Source organism: Mercurialis annua, linkage group LG4 (assembly GCF_937616625.2).
Source record: "Mercurialis annua linkage group LG4, ddMerAnnu1.2, whole genome shotgun sequence".
In the NCBI taxonomy this organism is placed as follows: Eukaryota; Viridiplantae; Streptophyta; class Magnoliopsida; order Malpighiales; family Euphorbiaceae; genus Mercurialis; species Mercurialis annua.
The window spans coordinates 39,444,993-39,465,342 of NC_065573.1; the positions used below are offsets into that span (position 1 = coordinate 39,444,993).

The window sequence follows — 20,350 nt, forward strand, 5'->3', positions numbered from 1 at the left end:
ATTTAAATTGTTTATAAATGTGAAATCTTGAGTTTTTTTCTTTCCAATTAAAACTTGTATTTAAATTGTTTTAAAAGTTCTTTTTCTTTAACATTTGGCATGCCTTAATCCCAAATTGATGAAAAAACATAATGACACTCCCTAATCACTCTTCAACATTATCCAACAACTTCCTGGAAGATTTTGGGCACCTGTCCACGTGTCATCACATTGTGGTAGGATAAGATTGAAGCCATAGAACATAAATAAAGGATAAAATAGTAATTTCATTTTATGGACCGTTTTATTACATAATGTAGCCGTTAAGATGACCCATGTGGTCTCATTTCAAAAAGCAGCTGTCGCTTTCATAACGGTCAGTTTCTCTCACCTATTCGATTTTTTGTTTTACTTCCCACTTTATACTCGTGGCTGTGACGAAACTTATTGTTGCTTTAGCGTTTTCAAAAACATAAAATGCGGTTACCGTTGTATTATGAGCTCAATGCCCATTTTGCCCTCGTTTATAGCTTTGACACTTTTGTAACTAATACAAATTAAATTGAAGATTAAAATTTATAAACTATACTAATAGAATTAAAAATTTAATAAAATAAATTATGAGAAATTTCAACTTAAACTTTTCTAAAATAAAATTTTATTATATAGAAAATGAATTGCCATAATATTCTTGATGCTAATTGTTTTAAGAATCACAAATTTTATCGTAGTCGTCAAATCGATACGAGCTTTTGATTTTTACAATTCTGAATATTAATTTTTAAATTTTTGCATTTCGGGCATCGATTAATTTTTCGTGAAGATATTATTTATATGGACACTGAAACCGTGTAAATTTAATGTCCACATCAATATTTTTTTAATAAAATATTATTTAGTGTTGCGAATTGCAAAAAAATGATAGTCCATGTTTTAAATTCCAATTTTTAAGTCCGTACTAAAATAGTAAATTATAATAAAGTTCGTGATGTTTAAATTATTTTTCATAGTTTTACAATTTAAGTTGTTTCTAGAAAACATACTTTTATTTGTTATATTCTTATTAGAATCTAAATTTGCTTAAAACTTAGGCCATGTTTGGTTCATGAAATAGAATAGCATGAAATAGAATTGTTATTCCATAAGGAATGAAATAGTCATTCTTTAGTTTTTGAGAGGAGTGTTTATTCCACAAAATCATGGAATAGCAATTCTTTGGAATACCTATTTCATGAACCAAAACAAAGAATTGTCATTATATACGGAATAGCTATTCCATTCCGCACCTAATCCATGAACCAAACATGGCCTTAATTTTAATCCAGAAAAGAGTAGAATTTGACATATTCTGTTTATAGGCCTACACATTCTTCTTTTCTGGTAATCATACAGAGCAGAAAAAATGGAATTAAAAAGACAATAAAGTTTTGTAAAGACAAAATGATAATGATATACTCTCTCCGTCCCAATAGAATTGTCCACTTTGCCTTTATTACACAGTTTAAGAAAAGTAATTATTGCTTATAGATTTTGTAAAATTTTCCTTACTTTTCTTGTCATATCCCTATTTCAAAAGACTCATTAGTGAATTTTAAATAGGGGTAATATAGAATTTTGAGTGTAAAAATTAGTTACTTTTTGAAAGTGGACAATAGTTTTGGGACAAAAAAATTTCTCAAAGTGGACAACTCTATTTGGACGGAGGGAGTAGATATTAATAGTATTTAATAAAAAAAGAAAGATGTCAGTAAAGAAGAGGATAAGAACAACCACAAACAAAAAGCCAGTCAACATCCTTCGGTTAATTCCAGAACAATCCCTCAGCTCTTAATTATTTCTTTTTAACTCTTACTCATTTTTTTCTTAGTAATTTATTTTGGTAATCTTCATATTACTAGTATTTTATTAAAACGATCACATGGCTTCCTCATCTTCTAATTATTTAAGAATCTAATTAAAAATATTTAAACCTATTTGTCTTGTTTGCCACATACTACTATTTTTACAAATCCCTAAAAATTTGCTATTTCCAATAGTACACTTGCTTAAAATTATTGATGTTGATTAAAAAATATATTGAGGATTACAAAATTATCTACAACTTTAAAGTTTTGTATATTGAATTAAGATTAAACTTTTTCTAGAATAAAGGATTATATAGCTTTAACCTAAGTTTAAGCTTTAATGACCCTACCAACCACCAAGAAAACATTGGAATCTACTAGAGTCTAGAAAAGAAAAAGATAAAAGTTAAATATTAGTAATATACTTATGATGGTTAAATTTATGAAAAATAATCAATTATGGTTACTTCAAATGTACATTATATATCAAATGAATATCTTAATGATTGATGTAAGTATTAAATTTTTAATTGTAAATATTCAACTCATCTATTCATCTAAGGATATATCAATCAAAAAGAAAGAAAGCAACAATTAAATAAGTTAAGAAAATGAAAAAGCTAAACAAAATTATGCATTTGAATTAAAGACTTAAACTTCTTTTTTTGAAATCCAAACTTTTCTTTCTTTACAACAAAGGAGCACAAAATTATGAAGCTTTAACCCAAGTTTCAGATTTAATGACCCTACTAACCGCTGAGAAAATCACTAGAATCTACTCGAAAAAGAATTAAAATAAATACTGATAATACACTTATGATAATATGATCGGATAATCAATCAATTATATCCACTAATTAGAATAATAATTGGTTACTTAAAATATACATTATAATCTCTAATTTCTAAATATAAATATTTAACTTATCTATTATTCATCATTTAAATTATTAATTTTTTAATTAAAAATGAAAGGAAGTATGAATTAAATAAATAAAAAAGGTAAGCAAAAGACAACTCATTTTTGCACTTTAGGTCAAATAATAATAATAAACACACTTGCCCATTTATCTATATAACAACCCAATTTCTCTCTCCCACTCTCACAACTTTTGCTTCACTAGTGCACTTACCTTTTGCTTTAAAACAACCCAAAGAACCCATCTTTTTTTTTCAAGCTTCAAAGAATTTTCTGTTGAACACAACAATGGAGGGCAAGGAAGAAGATGTTAGGCTTGGAGCCAACAAGTTTTCAGAAAGGCAACCCATAGGAACATCAGCCCAAACTGACAAGGACTACAAGGAGCCACCGCCAGCTCCATTGTTCGAGCCTGGTGAACTCTCCTCATGGTCATTTTACAGAGCTGGAATTGCTGAGTTCATTGCCACATTTTTGTTCCTTTATGTCACAGTTTTGACTGTCATGGGCGTGTCCAAGTCCAGCAACAAGTGTGCCACTGTTGGTATTCAAGGCATTGCTTGGGCTTTTGGTGGCATGATCTTTGCTCTTGTCTACTGCACTGCTGGCATCTCAGGTAATAACTGTGACATTTTTTTTGGTTATGTTTGTAGCTTAGACTAGTTTGGTTAAGAGGTGGTCTGACTAGATCTGCATGTTTTTGGTTAGGTGGCCATATTAACCCTGCGGTGACGTTTGGGCTGTTCCTTGCGAGGAAGCTGTCTTTGACTAGGGCTGTGTTCTACATGGTTATGCAGTGCCTTGGTGCCATCTGTGGTGCTGGTGTGGTTAAGGGTTTTGAGGGTAACCATACTTTTGAGAGGCTGGGTGGTGGAGCTAATGTTGTAGCCCATGGCTACACTAAGGGTGATGGTCTTGGTGCTGAGATTGTTGGGACCTTTGTTCTTGTTTACACTGTCTTCTCTGCCACTGATGCTAAGAGGAGTGCCAGAGACTCCCATGTCCCTGTATGTATTTCCTTGCTTTGGAACTCTTAATTTCATCATATTTAATGTACATCTTTTGCGATAGTTATGTCTTCAGACTTTCCTATCATATCTATGTGTTATTATGTGCTTAAATTATATGTTCTTGAGTTATAAATTCCTGATAAATGATGAACTTTGCTAGTGTTGCTAAACTATTTAATTCCATCAACTTCTGTGAAAAAATAATGTCAATTCTTGTTGCTTACATGATGTATACCTTGGATAACTTTATGATAAAATGTATTAATTATGTTAATTTGAACATGTTAATCAAATGTTTGTGCATACTTTGTTTAACTGAGGCTGTAATTTTAGTTGCTTGGACTGGAACACAGTTTTGCATCTATGATTTTTTGCAAAACTTGGTATTTCTCAAGCTAAACTCCGTCGATCTTGGTACAGATTTTGGCTCCTCTTCCCATTGGATTCGCAGTGTTCTTGGTTCACTTGGCCACCATCCCCATTACCGGGACCGGCATTAACCCAGCCAGGAGTCTCGGAGCTGCTATCATCTTCAACAAAGACCACGCCTGGGATGACCACGTAAGTAGTATTTCACCACTAAGAATTTAATTTTTCGATCATTTTCACTTGATAATCGGACACTAATCCATCTAAATTTTGATTATTTATGTTGTGACAGTGGATCTTCTGGGTCGGGCCCTTCATCGGAGCCGCCCTTGCTGCCGTGTACCACCAGATAGTCATCAGAGCCATTCCTTTCAAGTCCAGAGCTTAACTGAACTGTTTTTCCTAGCTACCACATGAGTGAATTCTGGCGTATTTATTTTCTACTTGTGAATTTGGTACTGAGGTGTTAAAAGAATTGTGTGTGTAAATTATGTAGTGGTGCTGTATGAATGTTTGTGACACGAAATTCTTTTTATCTGAATCTAAAACTATCTACTTTATTTGTTAGTGTACTACTATTATCATTTAGTTTCATCATTCAACTCCATTTCTTCTGCGTCTCTTTGTATCTCAGTTGTTGGCGCTTATACCATAACAACTATAGCTCATTGGTTGTATATATATTGATTTGGTTAGGTTTATGTTGGTTTATAATTTTTGAAATGTTGGTTTATAATTTTTGAAACCGCAAACCAAACCAATAGTTACTGTGTTTTTCTATTTTTCAAACCGAAATCAAATCAACAATCTTCTAAAATATTTGGTTTGGTTAAATTGATTTGTCTTGTTTGGTTTGAATTTGTTTATGTACAAACCTAATCTAACCATAAAAAGATATTGAAAAAAAATCATAGTCAATTTAGATCTATCATTTCACTATGAGTAATGCTATTTAACCCGTTAAAATTGACCCATCTTATTATACCGCCTCTATATTTAAAGAAAGAATCTGAGACATTACGTTTGCATCACAAATTCAAAAGGCTGTGAAATTCACACTCAAAATTAATCAATTAGATCAAAAATTAACTATTATCGCATTGAAAATAACGATCGGAAATCATTTAATTTCACTAGGTCCTAGCGCTTCAAATGTTGAATCGGATCAGTTGATCTGCTACACTATAATCCCTACATAAAAACAAACAACAAATTTTAATTACATTTTAATCGAATAATACTCTCAATTAAAAATTAGTAGATAACTTACCAAAGCGAAGAGCAATTTCAGTCTCAACTTCTTTACGTTGCTCACGTGATAATTGCGGATCAATATCAAATTGCAGTTCACTTTTTTTAAATTATTTGAAGAGTTTGGCATAAAACATAGTAATCACGGTAGCTTTCGAATCCACCCAAAATCTAAGCCCATCTGATTTTGATAGAGTATTGAGAGCATCTATAAGACCTTGTTTGGCAGATTCAATCTCTTTTTCTAGAGATTCTTTTTTGCCTAGAAATCTCGAGATATCAAAATTCCACTCACGAAACTTTGCCATTATTTTCTGCATATCAGTTTGCATCTCTACTTTTTCGGAGAGTTAGATTATCTTGAAGAGTCTTGATAATTAATTCTATTACGGATTTCTCACCGGTAGCGTCGACCATTTTGTGTGTGAGTATGTTCAGTTTTGCCATGACGTCTTGAGGATGGTATCGCCTAGCAGCTAGGTCAAATCGATTATGCTCGCATTTTACGTCGACAGTAGGAGGATTAGTGCGGTGTGGAGGGATGCGGCGTGGCGGAGATCGGGAACGTGGGCGTAGCTCAGAAATCATCGTAGCTTGCCGGTGTTTTTCAATATAGCGACGCTGCTTTGTTCTAGGGTTAAAAGAATAGGTTAAATATCGAGCAAAAGGGTAAAACAATAAATTACAGCTATCTAGTAATTTAAGATACTGTAGAAGACTTTGAACAAAGGGTCAACGCCCCCCATAAACTTGTGTCACGGGGTCATCTAACCCAATTTATACTTTTTTGATCAAATAACTACAAAACTCTTCATTTTCGGGTCAAATAATCCCATAATTGTATTTTTAAAACTCGTAAAATACAAATCGGAGATGAGTGATGCAAAAAAGTAATTAAATACTTTCCTAATTGTTGCGATGTAATTATCCTAAATCTGTTTTTTAAAATAAAAGTACAAATTATGAGGTTATTTGACCCAAAAATGAAGAGTTTTGGGGTTAGTTGCTCAAAAAAGTATAAATTGGGCTAGATGACTCCGTGCCACAAGTTCAGGGGGCGCGTTAACCCTTTGTTCAAAAGACTTTTGAGCAAATTACTCTAAAACCTTTTACGTTTGTCATAATTCACAATTCGGTATATTTTGTTTGAAAATCAAACATATTAATACTTCAGTTTTGATTTTATAAATTATAAAGTTCTTCTGTTAAATATATGTACCAAATTGTTAACGAAAAGGAAACGTGAGGTACTAAATTGTTTGCAAATCGTTTGAAAATGAGGTATCAAATTATTAAAATAATTAAAAATGAGGTACCGAATCATTTACATAATTGAAAACTGAGGTATCAAATCGTTTAAAAGTAAATATCAAATTATTAACGGAACTAACAGAAGGGTCTTATAGTTTAAAAAAATCAAAATTGACATACTAAATCGTTTGATTTTCAAATAAGGAGTACCAAATTATGAATTATAACAAACGTGAGGAGCCTTAAAATAATTTACTCAAAACTTTTTTCCTTAAAAAAAGAAGATAAAAGGCTCATCTGTGTATTAAAAGTTAAAATACACAAAAAATGGTTCGTTGTCATATTAGCAAAATAATAATAATAATAATAATCATCATCTTTTATAAAATATATTTTTATTTCATTTGGCATTACAATTGAGAATCATATTAGTAAATTTTTAAATTTATTTTTCATTTAATTGTCTCGTGATTTAAAAATGAGAAAAACACTAATTGTTTATATTTTTTAAAAGTTAAAACACTTTTAAAATAAATAAAAGTTGAAAAACTAAAATAAAATATTTTAAAAATGTCAAACACCATCATTACATTTATTTTTTCTTTAATAAAAAAATTACTTCCTCCAATTTTCCTTTAATGTCTATAATTTTTATTCTTTTAAAATGTCAAGACGAGCTAGCCAGTACCTTCCAAATCTCGTGGCATGACCCTATTAATTTATCATTAAATATGTCACGCCATTATAGGGATCACCTTCAACTGAAGTCCAACAATGCTTAACATGGGCTACCCAACAACAACATAATTTTTGTTATATTTGGTTAGTTTCTTGAAATCAATTATAAAACATTCACCAACTCTTTGCATTTCAAGAATCTGTGCAGAAAAAATGTGGATTTTCGGGTGGAAAGGGCCATCTGGGTTCTCAGCTACAGCAACAGCTGAGCAGGTTACTCAAGGGGTTGATGGAACTGGACTCACTGCCATCATTACAGGTCCCTTTAACTTTGATTTTAATGTTTGTATGATTGTTTAGTTGATGCAAATAGAATGAAATATAGAATAAAGATGGGATCTTGACAGTTGAAGTTTGATTAAATATTGAATCTTTAAGCTTGGACTGATGTGTATTGAAAACCATTCATTACCAATTGAAAACTGATATATGCAAAATATTTTTATTGTTACTTTACTGGGTTTTAACTAATACTATTGGTTTAGTGATTGTTGAATAATAATACATGGATGCTTTGTTCTTACTTTACAAAGTTGACTAATTTGAGCAATATTTTTCTTATTGGTTGGTTTCATGTGTGCTCCTAATTACATTAATGTTAAACTATATGGTATTGAACAGATTATAGTGTTTGCAAGAACATAATTTCTGGTATATGAAGACTTTTTTTCTAATATTTTTTTGGATAATTATAGGATCATCGAGTGGTATTGGTGCTGAGACTGCACGTGTTCTTGCTCTGCGTGGCGTACATGTGGTTATGGCGGTACGGAATTTAGATGCAGGTGGAAATGTCAAAGAAGCAATACTTAAGGAAATTCCATCTGCTCAGATTGATGTTATGCAATTAGATCTTAGCTCCATGGCATCAGTCAGGAAATTTGCTTCGGAATATATGTCCTCCGGTCTTCCTCTGAATATCCTGATGTAAGAAACTTAACTGAAGCTTTCAAGTTAAATTTTATGTTAGCTGTACAAGTCCCTTTCAATGGATATCTATATTTTCCTGGTTTTCCCTGCACATTTTTTGAGCTGTGTTCTGCAGTAACTTATTTTTTTTGCGTACGGAACCCTTCTAAAATTCCGAAACTCTATATTTATAACCTACTTTTGTAAAAAAAAAAAAAATTCCCATTTTTCATTTTCATGCTTTCTGTTTATAAATTTAAGTTTTCGTTCTACATTGAGTTTGACTATATTTATTGTACTGCTTGCTAGTTAATCTTGGTTTGTCTCTATCATGAATCGTGATTTTGAGGGCAAGGCCTATACCTAATATGTTCACGCAAAATTTACCATTATGATGATTTCGAAAATTGAATAATGAGAACTAAAGCTTCATTTTACTTGATGGAAGTAATAATGCAGGCATTATGGCAACTCCTTTCATGCTTTCCCAAGATAAAATTGAACTGCAGTTTGCAACAAACCATGTCGGTAAGTCATGCATGATTAATTAGTTCTTTCAGTTAAATTATGATAGTCAATATTGTTGTAATTGGTATCTGCTAATATAGAAAATTGTGGCATGATAAAATTGCAGTTCAGGATTGAAGTAAAGGTCATCCAGCACAGGGGATTCAAATTCCAACTGATCAAATGTAATCGAGTCATAGATGCATATAGCGGTGTGCCAAAATCAAACCAAACCGATAAATGTAGCTCGGTTTGGTTGAATAAGTTGTAGTTTTTCATTTGAATTCAGTTATAGTGCAAATTGAAAAAATTTAAAAAGTCAACTAAATCGACCAGTTTGGTTTGCAAAAGTTTCATCCCTGTAATTCTGCTTGGTTCCATTTTGAAAAAAAAGTAGATCTATATGCTTACAACTTGGAAACCACAAACATGCCATATAAAAGAGAACAAGACATTTAGGATTGTCCCCAAAGCAGTAATTATGATTGTTGATCAAGAATCAAGATGACTAAATATATGATTCTAAAGTGGAAAGGAATTCCTTACTGATATCACGGCTATAATGCAGGTCATTTTCTTCTAACGGATCTTTTGTTGGAGACCATGAAAAACACAGCACGTGAAAGCAATCAGGAGGGAAGAATTGTCAACTTATCGTCAGAAGGTCATCGCTTTGCATATCGTGAAGGGATTCGTTTCGACAAAATCAACGATGAATCAGGGTACAACTTTGGTTGCACTTTTGTGAATTAATGCTTAAATAGCTGTAATACTCTAAAACTGATACACTTGCAGAAGTGCAAATGAAACATGTTTTCAAAATCTAAAACATACTGCATAGATCACTCTGTATATCTTGACATTTCCTCATATCCCTGCAAATTTACAGATACAATAGCATATTTGCTTATGGGCAGTCAAAGCTGGCTAACATTTTGCACATTACTGAGCTAGCTAGGCGCCTTAAGGTACTTGAAATTTCAGTAATCTAGAGTATATGGTTTTATTGAAAAAATTTATGGCAGAAACAGGTTTCTTATTTCTGTTTTCGAGTTTCTTGTCATACAATATATTCTGGTTACATTTTCTTATGTTCGACTCTTATCCAAAATAAAAATCTGGCCAGAGTACTTACGTTAAAGAGCTTTTCCTCCACCTTTGCCTTGCAGGAAGATGGAGTGAATATAACTGCTAACGCTCTTCATCCTGGAGCAATCGGCACTAATCTTCTGCGTTATCACAGCGTTATCGATGGTAGCTATCACTTGAGACTTGAGTCTTCTTTGGTTGTGTTGCTGAGCTTATTGTGATATTTTAGTGCTTCCACTTACCAATCTCATAATTATTTATTTTGGTTCCATTGGATATGTCATTTGCTCTCACAACAAATTTAATCTAGTTAACCAGCTACCGTCACATCTCTTTACTTCTTATATTGAAAAATATAAAATGACCAATTTAAACTTGTTCTGCATAGTGCATATGCATTATTCAGTTTTGGCTAAAACCGATCTGATCAGTTCAGTTCGAAATGTATGCGTACCCCTAAGTGACAGTAATACTTTCAAACTTTATCTGTCATAAGATCTTCGGAATTTGTAGTTCTTGATTAATGTCTCATGGCTTGACGCAGGCATCGTATCGCTGGTTGGTAAATATGTGCTGAAAAATATCGAGCAGGTAGGAATTGCAGGCTGAAGTTAATAAAATCCAAGTAAAAACAATTGATTGCTCTAAGTTAACACTCAACCTAATTTATTAATCTTTTTTGATTTTTGTTAGGGTGCAGCAACTACATGCTATGTAGCATTGAATCCACAAGTCAAGGGAGTTACAGCTCAATATTTTTCAGACAGTAACATAGCCAAACCAAGTTCTCATGCTAAGGATGCTGATTTGGCCAAAAGACTTTGGGATTTCACCATCAGATTGACCAATCCTAACTAGCTTAATGATCTTCTCAACGATGAATTGTTTTGACCACTGGGATATTGTTATTCATGGTATTGATCAGACTCGATATCATCTAGATGGAAGTAGTGATCCCATTGAATTTTAAGGCCCAAAATTGTACTCTCTAATTGGGACGAAATCATAAGTTATGACGAAATAAGGAAAAACTAAATGATCCATTGTTCCTGCTTAATCGGTTAAAAAACGGGCAGAGAAAATGTCTCGAGCCGATGTTTGAGTACCGGACACTACCGTACTGAAGTAACTAATGTCATATTTCCAGGAAAAGCTATTCTATTATCTGTGTGTGTAGAGTGGATTTGTGCACTTTTTTTCCTTCTGATGTTTAATAAATCCTTTGAGTCCCAGCATCTTCTGCAGCAAAAGAAGTTACCCAAGGAATTGATGGATCTTCTCTCACTGCCATTATTACTACTGGTTTCACTTTCATTTTTCTTTCTTTGTCTAAGTTTAATGATAGCACGGATTTTGTGAAAATGAAAAATTGATAATTAAAATGGGATGGGTGGAATAAAAAAATTATAAATTGGTGAATAATTATTGCCTAAATGGGTAAGTAGTTTTCCAAGTGGATACAAGCACGTTACTATCATAACTCTACTGGCATCACTCTATTAATTTACGAGCAAATTAAATTACTATCACACTTTTCATATATAATATAATTTACACTTTCATTTCTTTTATTTAAAAATCAAACGATATGACATTTTATTTTTTTCCTATCAACGGTTTAGTCTTTCTGCCTATTTTTAGTGTTGTCAATGAAGTCAACAAAACTATATGTTCCCCATTTTTATATTTATCAACGATTTCGTCCCATACTTTTGTTTTTGTCAACGATTTCGTCCCTCATATTTAACAATTAATTTACTACTAAGTCCTTTAACTTCATTGACTAATACCAAAATGGACGGAGAGACTAAACTGTTAATAAAAATAAAAATGAGGGGTCATATTGTTTATTTTTCAAACAAGAAGGACCAAAGTATGAATTATATCAAATGTGAAGAGCCGTATAGTAATTTGCTCTTAATTTATTCATTAAATATATCTCGCCATTATATGTATCACCTTCAGGTCAAACAATGTCTTCTATGGTCTACCCAACAACAACACAAAATTGTTTATATTTTGTAAGTTTTTGGAAATATATATACAATTAATATACAGTTACTAACTTTTTGCATTTCAAGAATCTGTGCACAAAAAATGTGGATTTTTGGTTGGAAAGGGCCATCTGGGTTCTCAGCTACATCAACAGCTGAGCAAGTTACACAAGGGGTTGATGGAACTGGACTCACTGCCATTGTTACAGGTCCCTTTAACTTTGATTTTAATGTTTGTATGATTGTTTAGTTCATTTTTTAATATTACTGAGACAAAGTTGACTTTTTGGTTGGTTTCATATGCACTCCTAATTTCATTAGTTTTACTCAAATGAATTACTTTAGAGGATTTACAATATTTTATTCTCATGTTAGCTTTATTACATATTGATCTTCAACTATTTCTTAACTATGTGGACTTAATATAGCTGAAAAGATAGAATTTATGGCATGACAGACTTTTTCTGATTAATTTTTTTGGCTAATTTTAGGAGCATCGAGTGGTATTGGCGTCGAGACTGCGCGTGTTCTTGCTTTGCGTGGCGTACATGTGGTTATGGCGGTAAGGAATGTAGATGCAGGTGGGAATGTCAAAGAAGCAATACTTAAGCAAATCCCCTCTGCTAAGATTGATGTTATGCAATTAGATCTTAGCTCAATGGCTTCAGTCAGGAAATTTGCTTCGGAATATATATCCTCCGGTCTTCAACTGAATCTCCTGATGTAAGAAAAATGTGTTTTCCCATTTTTCATTTCCGCGTTTTCAGCTTATGTATTTTTGTTTCCGTGTTACCTAGAGTTCGAGTTTAAACTGCTTGCTAGTTAATTTTGGTTAGGCTCTATCATGAATCATTACTTTGAAGGCACATTTCCCATGCACAATTTACCATTTTGATACCTTCGGAAATTGAACAATGAGAATAAAAGCTTCATTTTATTTGTTGGAAGTAATAATGCAGGCATTATGGCAACTCCTTTCATGCTTTCCCAAGATAAAATTGAACTGCAGTTTGCTACAAACCATGTCGGTAAGTCATGCATGATTAACTAATTCTTTCAGTTAAGCCATTCTCATAATTGGATTGCACTATCTGCTATTATAGAAAATTGTGGCATGATAAATTCCAGTTCAGGATTGAAGCAAAGGTCATCCAGCACAGGGGATTCAAATTCCTCCTGATCAAATGTATTAGAGTCATAGATGCATATAGGGGTGTGCAAAAATTGAACCAAATCAATAAATTTGATTCTAAAGCTGAAGGGAACTCCTAACAGCTATCACGGTTATCATGCAGGCCATTTTCTTCTTACGGATCTTTTGTTGGAGACCATGAAAAAAACAGCACGTGAAAGCAATCGGGAGGGAAGAATTGTCAACGTAGCTTCAGGAGGCCATCTCTTTGCATATCGTGAAGGGATTCGTTTCGAAAAAATCAATGATGAATCAGGGTAACACTTTGCTTGCACTTTTATGATTCAATGCTTTAATAATACCCTGAAACTGATATGCTTGAAGAAGTGCAAATAAAACTTGTTTCTAAAATCTAAAATATACTGTATAGATCACTTTGTATATCTTGATATTACTTTGGCAAAAAAAAAATATATCTTGATATTACCTCATATCCCTGCAAACTTACAGATACAATAGCTTATATGCTTATGGGCAATCAAAGCTGGCTAACATTTTGCACGCTACTGAGCTAGCAAGACGCCTTAAGGTACTTGACAATTTCAATATCGAAGAATATATGATTCTATTGATGAAATTTATGGCCGAAACAGCTTTCCTATTTCTGTTCGAGTTTCTTGCTAGACAATATATTCAAGTTCTCTCTTCTTGTGCTCGACTCTTATCCAAAGTACTGGTCAGAGTACTTACATTAAAGAGCTTTTTCCCCACCTTTTGCATTACAGGAAGATGGAGTGAATATAACTGCTAATTCTCTTCATCCTGGAGGAATCGGCACTAATCTTCTGCGTCATCACAGTTTTATCGATGGTAAACTATCCTTTTAGACTTGAGTCTTCTCTGGTTGTGTTGCTGAGATTATTGTGATATTTTAGTGTCATATGCATTCTTTAACTTTTGACCAATTCTTTATATTTTGCTTATTTGTTTTATGAAATAAGAATATATCATCAAAGGAGTTGGTGGAGGATCACAGTAGGAGTAGTAATTCATATTTAGTGTGCCTTCATTTATTTGTATATAAGTCTCGAGTGGAAGTGCTACGGTCAAACTTTATCGGTCATTAGATTTTATTCGGAAATTATAGTTCTTGATTAAAGTCTCTTGGCTTGACGCAGGGTTCATATCGCTAGTTGGTAAATATGTGCTGAAAAATATCGAGCAGGTAGGCGTTGCAGGTTGAAGTTAATAAGATCTAAGTTAAAGCAATTGATTGCTCTAATTCATAACTAATAACCTAATTTATTATCCTGATTGATTGTTGTAGGGTGCAGCAACCACATGCTATGTAGCATTGAATCCACAAGTCAAGGGAGTTACTGCTCAATATTTTTCAGACAGTAACATAATAGAACCAGGTTCTCATGCTAAGGATGCTGATTTGGCCAAAAGACTTTGGGATTTCAGCGTCAGATTGACCAATCCTAACTAGCTTAATGATCTTCTAGACGATAAATTGATTTGATAACTCGATATTGTTATTTATGATATTGATCAGCATCGATAGCATCTAGATGGAAATAATCCCATTGTATTTTTAAAGCGACAAATTGTATTATCTCTATTGGTATGAAATCGTAACTGTTCATGCTTTATCGGTTTAAAGACATATTTTTCTTTGCCCTTTTAGGAAAAGAAAATGCAGAGAAAATGTCTCAAGTCAATGTTCGAGTAACGGATGTTACAGGCTGAAGTAATTCATGCTCTCAGAAGAAGCTAGCTATTTTATTATCTGGATGTGTAGAGTGGGCATGTTCATTTTTTTGTTCTTTCTATGGTATTTTAGTTCTGATATTTAACAAATCTCTTTCATTCTTATTTTTAAGCCAAGTCTGCCCAGATTTATTTTGTCAAAAATATCCGGCTGCTATTTTTTCTTGAATATTAATTTCTTGCTGCCTTGCAGCAGAAAATTCCTGCAGAATGGTATGTAGCAGCCATGCTTCGCGTGATACATTTTAAAAAATTTAGGGTTCTCGTTGCACTTTTCGGAATAGTAGGGGGTCTACTTGACCTATACCCCAAATATTAGGGGTGTATTTGGCCCTTTTTCCATTACTGTATAAAAAGTTTGAGATAATGTATAAAAACACAATTATATTCATATATTCAAAACACTGGTCAAGTCTAAATTGACTTAAGTATCGAAAAATTAATTGGACCACCACCGTCCGGCTAGCTTCTACACTATACTATTTTACAAGTTATCAACCGGATCAGAAGGCAGAATCTATCAATTAGTTATAATTTTATAAATCAAATGAGATTCAGATATTAAAAGAATAAATGACTTTGTACTTAGTTATTTAGTGTAGCTTCATTGGATTACATTTTCTGTTATAAAATATGTTTAGTTAACGATTTTTTTTAATTAGTCAACGAACTTAAATTAATGAGTAGTTTGGCTAGTGGCGGTCTGTCACGTCTCTTTACTTTTTTTATATTGAAAACCATAAACTGACCAATTCGCACTAGTTATGCATCCGCATTGTTTTTACTTTCACAGTTTCACCACACACATTTTATTTTTGTTTTCAGCTGAATCACTTAAAATATTTAATCATTTCAATTTTTAAAATTTATGATAATAGTCTATAAAAATATCAGTTTTGATCTAATTTTAATAACATGTTTTAATTATAGTCAATTAATTATATTTATTATAAAAAATTAAATCTTTTTAATTTTCATATATATGGATTATTTGTAAATCCTTTTTCAATAGAAAAGTACTTATTAAAATTATAGGCTTAAATGCACCAAAAATCACCAACTTTCGCGTGTTTTTATTATTTAACATAATCTTTTAATTTTGGTAAAAAAGTACATGAACTTTCAAAATTTTGCAATTAAAGACACCACCGTTTTGGATGTAAAACGACACCGTTTCAGATTAAAACGGCGTCATTTTGGATGTAAAATAGCACTATTTTTCAAAGGAAAACACATGTGGTCTTAATTGTAAAAAAATAAAAAGTTCATGTTAAATATACCAAAATTAAAAAATTATGTTAAATACCAAAAACACGCGAAAGTTGGTGATTTTTGGTGCATTTAAGCCAATATTACAATTAATGAAAATAAAATGTTGGGTTATAAATAAAACAAATGTCTTTTCTAAAAAGATAAATAGTTTGTTACGATTGAAACATATAAATTTATTAAAATTCTAATAAAATTAACATTTTTAAAAGATTTAGGTCATAAATAAAAAAATCTAAAAGAATTAATAATTTTAAGAGATTAAACTTTTATTTACAAAATAAAAATATATCATGAAAGGAGTTGGTCAAGGATCAGAGTAGGACTAATAAATCGTATTTATTTATGGGTCTGAAGTGGAGGGGTGTATAAAAATCCAACCAAACCGAACAATTGAACTAGACAATTATAAATTCAATTTGATTCGGTTTGGAAAATAATAGATTTTGAGTTCAGTTTTGGTTCACTGTTTGGAAAGTAAAAAAAAAATCAGACACTTGATATAATTTTTTCCTAAAAAATAAAATCCTTCTATTTAAAATTTTAAAATTAAAAATCAATAAATTTATAAAAAAATTAAATATATGTGAAGTTTTCAGAAATTATTTACCACACTAATAAAATTCCATGCGGATTTAAAATATTTTGTTTTTTTCAGTCTAGACTTAACATCGAATTCTCTTGTGATTTTCTGACGGCCCATATTTGATGTTTTCTGAATTCACTACAGATTTATTTCTATTGTTTAAAAAAATATGATCCCACTGGCGCTAATACTTACTCGAACTTAAGAATAGTTCCGCCCTTATTTATATATGTTTTTTCATTGGTTTATATATGTGTGTGTGTGTGTTGTTATTAAAGAAGGATATAGTTCAAAGATGAGCAAATTTGGGAGGAAAGGTTCGTCAGGATTCTCAGCTTCTTCCACAGCAGAAATAGTTACCCAAGGAATTGATGGATCTTCTCTCACTGCCATTGTTACAGGTTTTTTTCCTCTTCGATTACGTTCGATAATAATAATAATAATAATAGTTATAAATATAATTTCTTCTCCATTTATTTGATAGTTCATAGTTGACTTCTAGAACAAGGTAACTTCACATGATCACGAATCGTAAATCTATTGTATCATAACAATCTCTTTCTTCTTTCAGAAACTCATCTCTATATATTATATATGTTGTACAATCAAACTTCTCGATCCCTATCGAAATGATTCTAAAACATTCCGAACTCTATTTTTATAGTTTAATTTTGTAAAAAGTATTTGTTCGTTTTTTTTTATTTCAGCGTTTTCGTTTTAGTGTTTCCGTGATTGGTATAGATGATCGGATTTATTTGAGGTTGATCGATTCAGGAGCATCAAGTGGAATTGGAAGGGAGACAACAAGAGTTATCGCATTAAGAGGAGTTCATGTAATTATGGGAGTAAGAAATATGGAAGCTGGAAGAAGTGTGAAACAATCAATAATTGAACAAATTCCAGGTGCTAAGATTGATGTAATGGAATTGGATCTCACTTCGATTTCATCTGTCAGGAATTTTGCATCACAATTTATTTCCTTCGACCTTCCTTTGAATATTCTCATGTGAGTATATAGGAAAAAAAATATATTAATAGTATACGTGAACTTAAAACTTTCTTCCAAGGCAGTAATTTTTATTTTAATTTGCAGCTACAAAAGTATTTTAATTTTAGTTTTATAACAGTCAAATATACCTTAGTATTATTTTTTCCCGGAAAAATATACCTTAGTTAACAAAATTATATTTTACGATAAAGAACTAACGTGACAATCGGGTGGATGACTAGCTATTTGGTAAAAACATTAGAGAGAGAAAGTCATAAAAAATAATAAATTTTAGCTATTAATGTTTGAGGAGTGATTAAAATAATGAAATAAAATAGATTGTTAGTACAACTTTTTTTTAGACTTGAGAAGCAATTAATTTATACCTTCAACTTATAAGAAATGGACAATTGACATGTAAATTAATTTTGTGGATAAATCAGTTATAAACTTGCTGATTATGGGTAATTAGCCCGATTTTGATAATTTATCGCCTTAACTTGTTAGTTAATTGTCTCTTTTAATATAGGCAATTTCCCCTTTCACCTTATAAGTTTATTTGCTAAATTGAAGTTAATTATACTAATCGATAAGTTCATAACTAATTTGCCCACAAAGTTAATTTATTTGTTAATTGTCAAATTATTTATAAATTGAGAGGGCAAATTGCTATTTAAATTCTTCTTTTTAGGTAATACATCTACGTGATTACTGTTATAAAATTAAAATATAAATATCTTTAGGCTTAATTGCGTAACAAATCACAAACTTTAGCGTGTTTTGCAAATTTAGCATAAACTTTTAATTTTGGCAAATTAATACACAAACTTTTGATTTTTGGCAATTTTAGCACCGATCAATTTTTCGTGAAAAAAATGCTGATGTGTACACCGGAATAACCACCATTCCGGCGTCTACATCAGCATTTTTCTCTATTTTTTTGAAGGAAAATTGATCGGTGCTAAAATTGCAAAAAATCAAAAGTTTGTGTATTAATTTGCCAAAATTGAAAATTTATGTTAAATTTGCAAAACACGCTAAAGTTTATGATTGTTTACGCTAATAAATATCTTTATTACTGAATTGAAATAAAAATACTATAAGAGAACAAAATTTAGGTGTTTTTAGGAATTAAAATTAGTGAAATTCCCTTGAATGATTAAGCTTACTTAATTTTGTTTGTTATTAGTAATAATGCAGGGGTTTGTATTCAGAAATGGATGGGTTCCAAGGATAACATAGAAATGAACTTTGCAACTAATCATCTAGGTAAGGTGATGAATTTATAAGAATCAATCTTTTTAAAAAGGCAAAATATATTTTTCAACACATAACTATACATTATTTGTTTAATATATTATAATTTAAAAAATTTATCGTCCATCATCAAATATATTTATGCATAGTTGTAGTTGACTCGATCAAATATTGTATATGCCAAATAAAATAAATTATATACATATAGACGCAGGATATTGCATGTCGGCTCTAAAAAAATTGTATATATATTTAATAATTATAATTGCAGGTCATTTTCTTTTGACTAATCTTTTATTGGAGAAAATGAAGGATACAACACAGAAAAATAAAATACAAGGTAGAATCGTCAATGTATCATCAATTGGCCACCTTTATGCTCAAGAAATTCCTTTCAGTAAAATCAATGACAAATCATCAAGGTCTAAATTAATCTCAATTAATTTTAAATTTTGCATTTTATTATATTATTACCATTTATTCATCAAAAAGCAATTACTAATTAACCTGATTAATTTCAATTACAACAGTAAAAAGATGGCTTATCCGCATTCCAAGCTAGCTAATGTAGTGCACGCCAATGAACTTACACGACGTTTCAAGGTGCGTATCTGAATTGTTCCGGTTTGTGGAAATATTCCTATAAATTAAATTTGGCCTATTCTGATAATTTAATCAAAAAATCTTCAAAATAAATTGCGTTATATATTATCTAATCATATAGTTTTTAAAATGAAGATGCCGATGTTTGATTTGCTTGATGGAATGTTTATTTAAATCCTTTAACTATTATAAAAAAAATGAATTGATTTTAAAATTATTAAACTCTTAAACTAGGAGAAACTAAATCAAATAAATATGTTTAATGAAATGTAAAAGTATTAATTTTTGCTAATCACATATTTTTATAATATAAAAGTTAATCGTAATATGTAAATAAAAATATTAGCTACAGCTGCTAATTTAGAAAAAATATTGAATATATCATTTGGCCTAAAAATAAAAAATAGTTGAATAAGATATCGTGTAGACTAAAAAAAGTCGAATAAATAGTTGTTTGTTCAAGTAAAATTCCGACCCCTTAGTAAAATTCCACACTGCCTCACTAATTGGAATGACTTATTATTCGTAAAAAAAAATATATGTTTACATATATATTATTTTTTAATTAGTGTTTTATTATAAAAACGATGAATCTTCCTATACCGTAATCATTTTTTCTCCATATCGACGCAGCCATATTTGCGGTGATCAATAAGTTTCTGCTAAAAAGTGTGGAGCAGGGAGCAGCAACTACATGTTATGTAGCATTGCATCCACAAGTAGAGGGAGTAAGTAAGTGGGCAGTATTTTGTAGATTGCAATATAGCACAAGCAAACCCAGTTGCTCAAGATACAGAATTGGCTAAAACTTTATGGGATTTTAGCTGCAACTTGATCAACAACCTCTAAATATTGGGTAAACTACAAATATGGCCTAAATTT

At 31.2% G+C, this 20,350-nt stretch overlaps 4 protein-coding genes across 4 annotated transcripts; all 4 read left to right on the plus strand.

Moving 5' to 3' along the window:
- The first annotated feature begins 2,907 nt into the window (after nucleotides 1-2,907).
- On the plus strand, nucleotides 2,908-4,688 carry LOC126677344 (aquaporin PIP1-3). The gene is made up of 4 exons (XM_050371909.2): nucleotides 2,908-3,358; nucleotides 3,451-3,749; nucleotides 4,173-4,313; nucleotides 4,414-4,688. The coding sequence occupies exons 1-4, from the start codon at nucleotides 3,031-3,033 to the stop codon at nucleotides 4,507-4,509; spliced, it is 864 nt and encodes a 287-aa protein (XP_050227866.1). The 5' UTR covers nucleotides 2,908-3,030; the 3' UTR covers nucleotides 4,510-4,688.
- Nucleotides 4,689-7,348: 2,660 nt separating this feature from the next.
- Nucleotides 7,349-11,030, plus strand: LOC130014636 (short-chain dehydrogenase TIC 32, chloroplastic-like). Its single transcript, XM_050371907.2, has 8 exons — nucleotides 7,349-7,620; nucleotides 8,057-8,288; nucleotides 8,719-8,798; nucleotides 9,346-9,499; nucleotides 9,667-9,745; nucleotides 9,947-10,031; nucleotides 10,411-10,457; nucleotides 10,560-11,030. Exons 1-8 carry the CDS (start codon nucleotides 7,515-7,517, stop codon nucleotides 10,722-10,724), a joined length of 948 nt encoding a protein of 315 aa, XP_050227864.2. The 5' UTR covers nucleotides 7,349-7,514; the 3' UTR covers nucleotides 10,725-11,030.
- An 801-nt stretch (nucleotides 11,031-11,831) lies between these two features.
- Nucleotides 11,832-14,645, plus strand: LOC126677343 (short-chain dehydrogenase TIC 32, chloroplastic-like). The gene is made up of 8 exons (XM_050371908.2): nucleotides 11,832-12,069; nucleotides 12,352-12,583; nucleotides 12,809-12,888; nucleotides 13,156-13,309; nucleotides 13,503-13,581; nucleotides 13,778-13,862; nucleotides 14,171-14,217; nucleotides 14,320-14,645. Exons 1-8 carry the CDS (start codon nucleotides 11,964-11,966, stop codon nucleotides 14,482-14,484), a joined length of 948 nt encoding a protein of 315 aa, XP_050227865.1. The 5' UTR covers nucleotides 11,832-11,963; the 3' UTR covers nucleotides 14,485-14,645.
- Nucleotides 14,646-16,801: 2,156 nt separating this feature from the next.
- Nucleotides 16,802-19,480, plus strand: LOC126677345 (short-chain dehydrogenase TIC 32, chloroplastic-like). The gene is made up of 5 exons (XM_056105349.1): nucleotides 16,802-17,021; nucleotides 17,395-17,626; nucleotides 18,798-18,877; nucleotides 19,137-19,287; nucleotides 19,396-19,480. Exons 1-5 carry the CDS (start codon nucleotides 16,850-16,852, stop codon nucleotides 19,478-19,480), a joined length of 720 nt encoding a protein of 239 aa, XP_055961324.1. The 5' UTR covers nucleotides 16,802-16,849.
- Nucleotides 19,481-20,350: the final 870 nt, after the last annotated feature.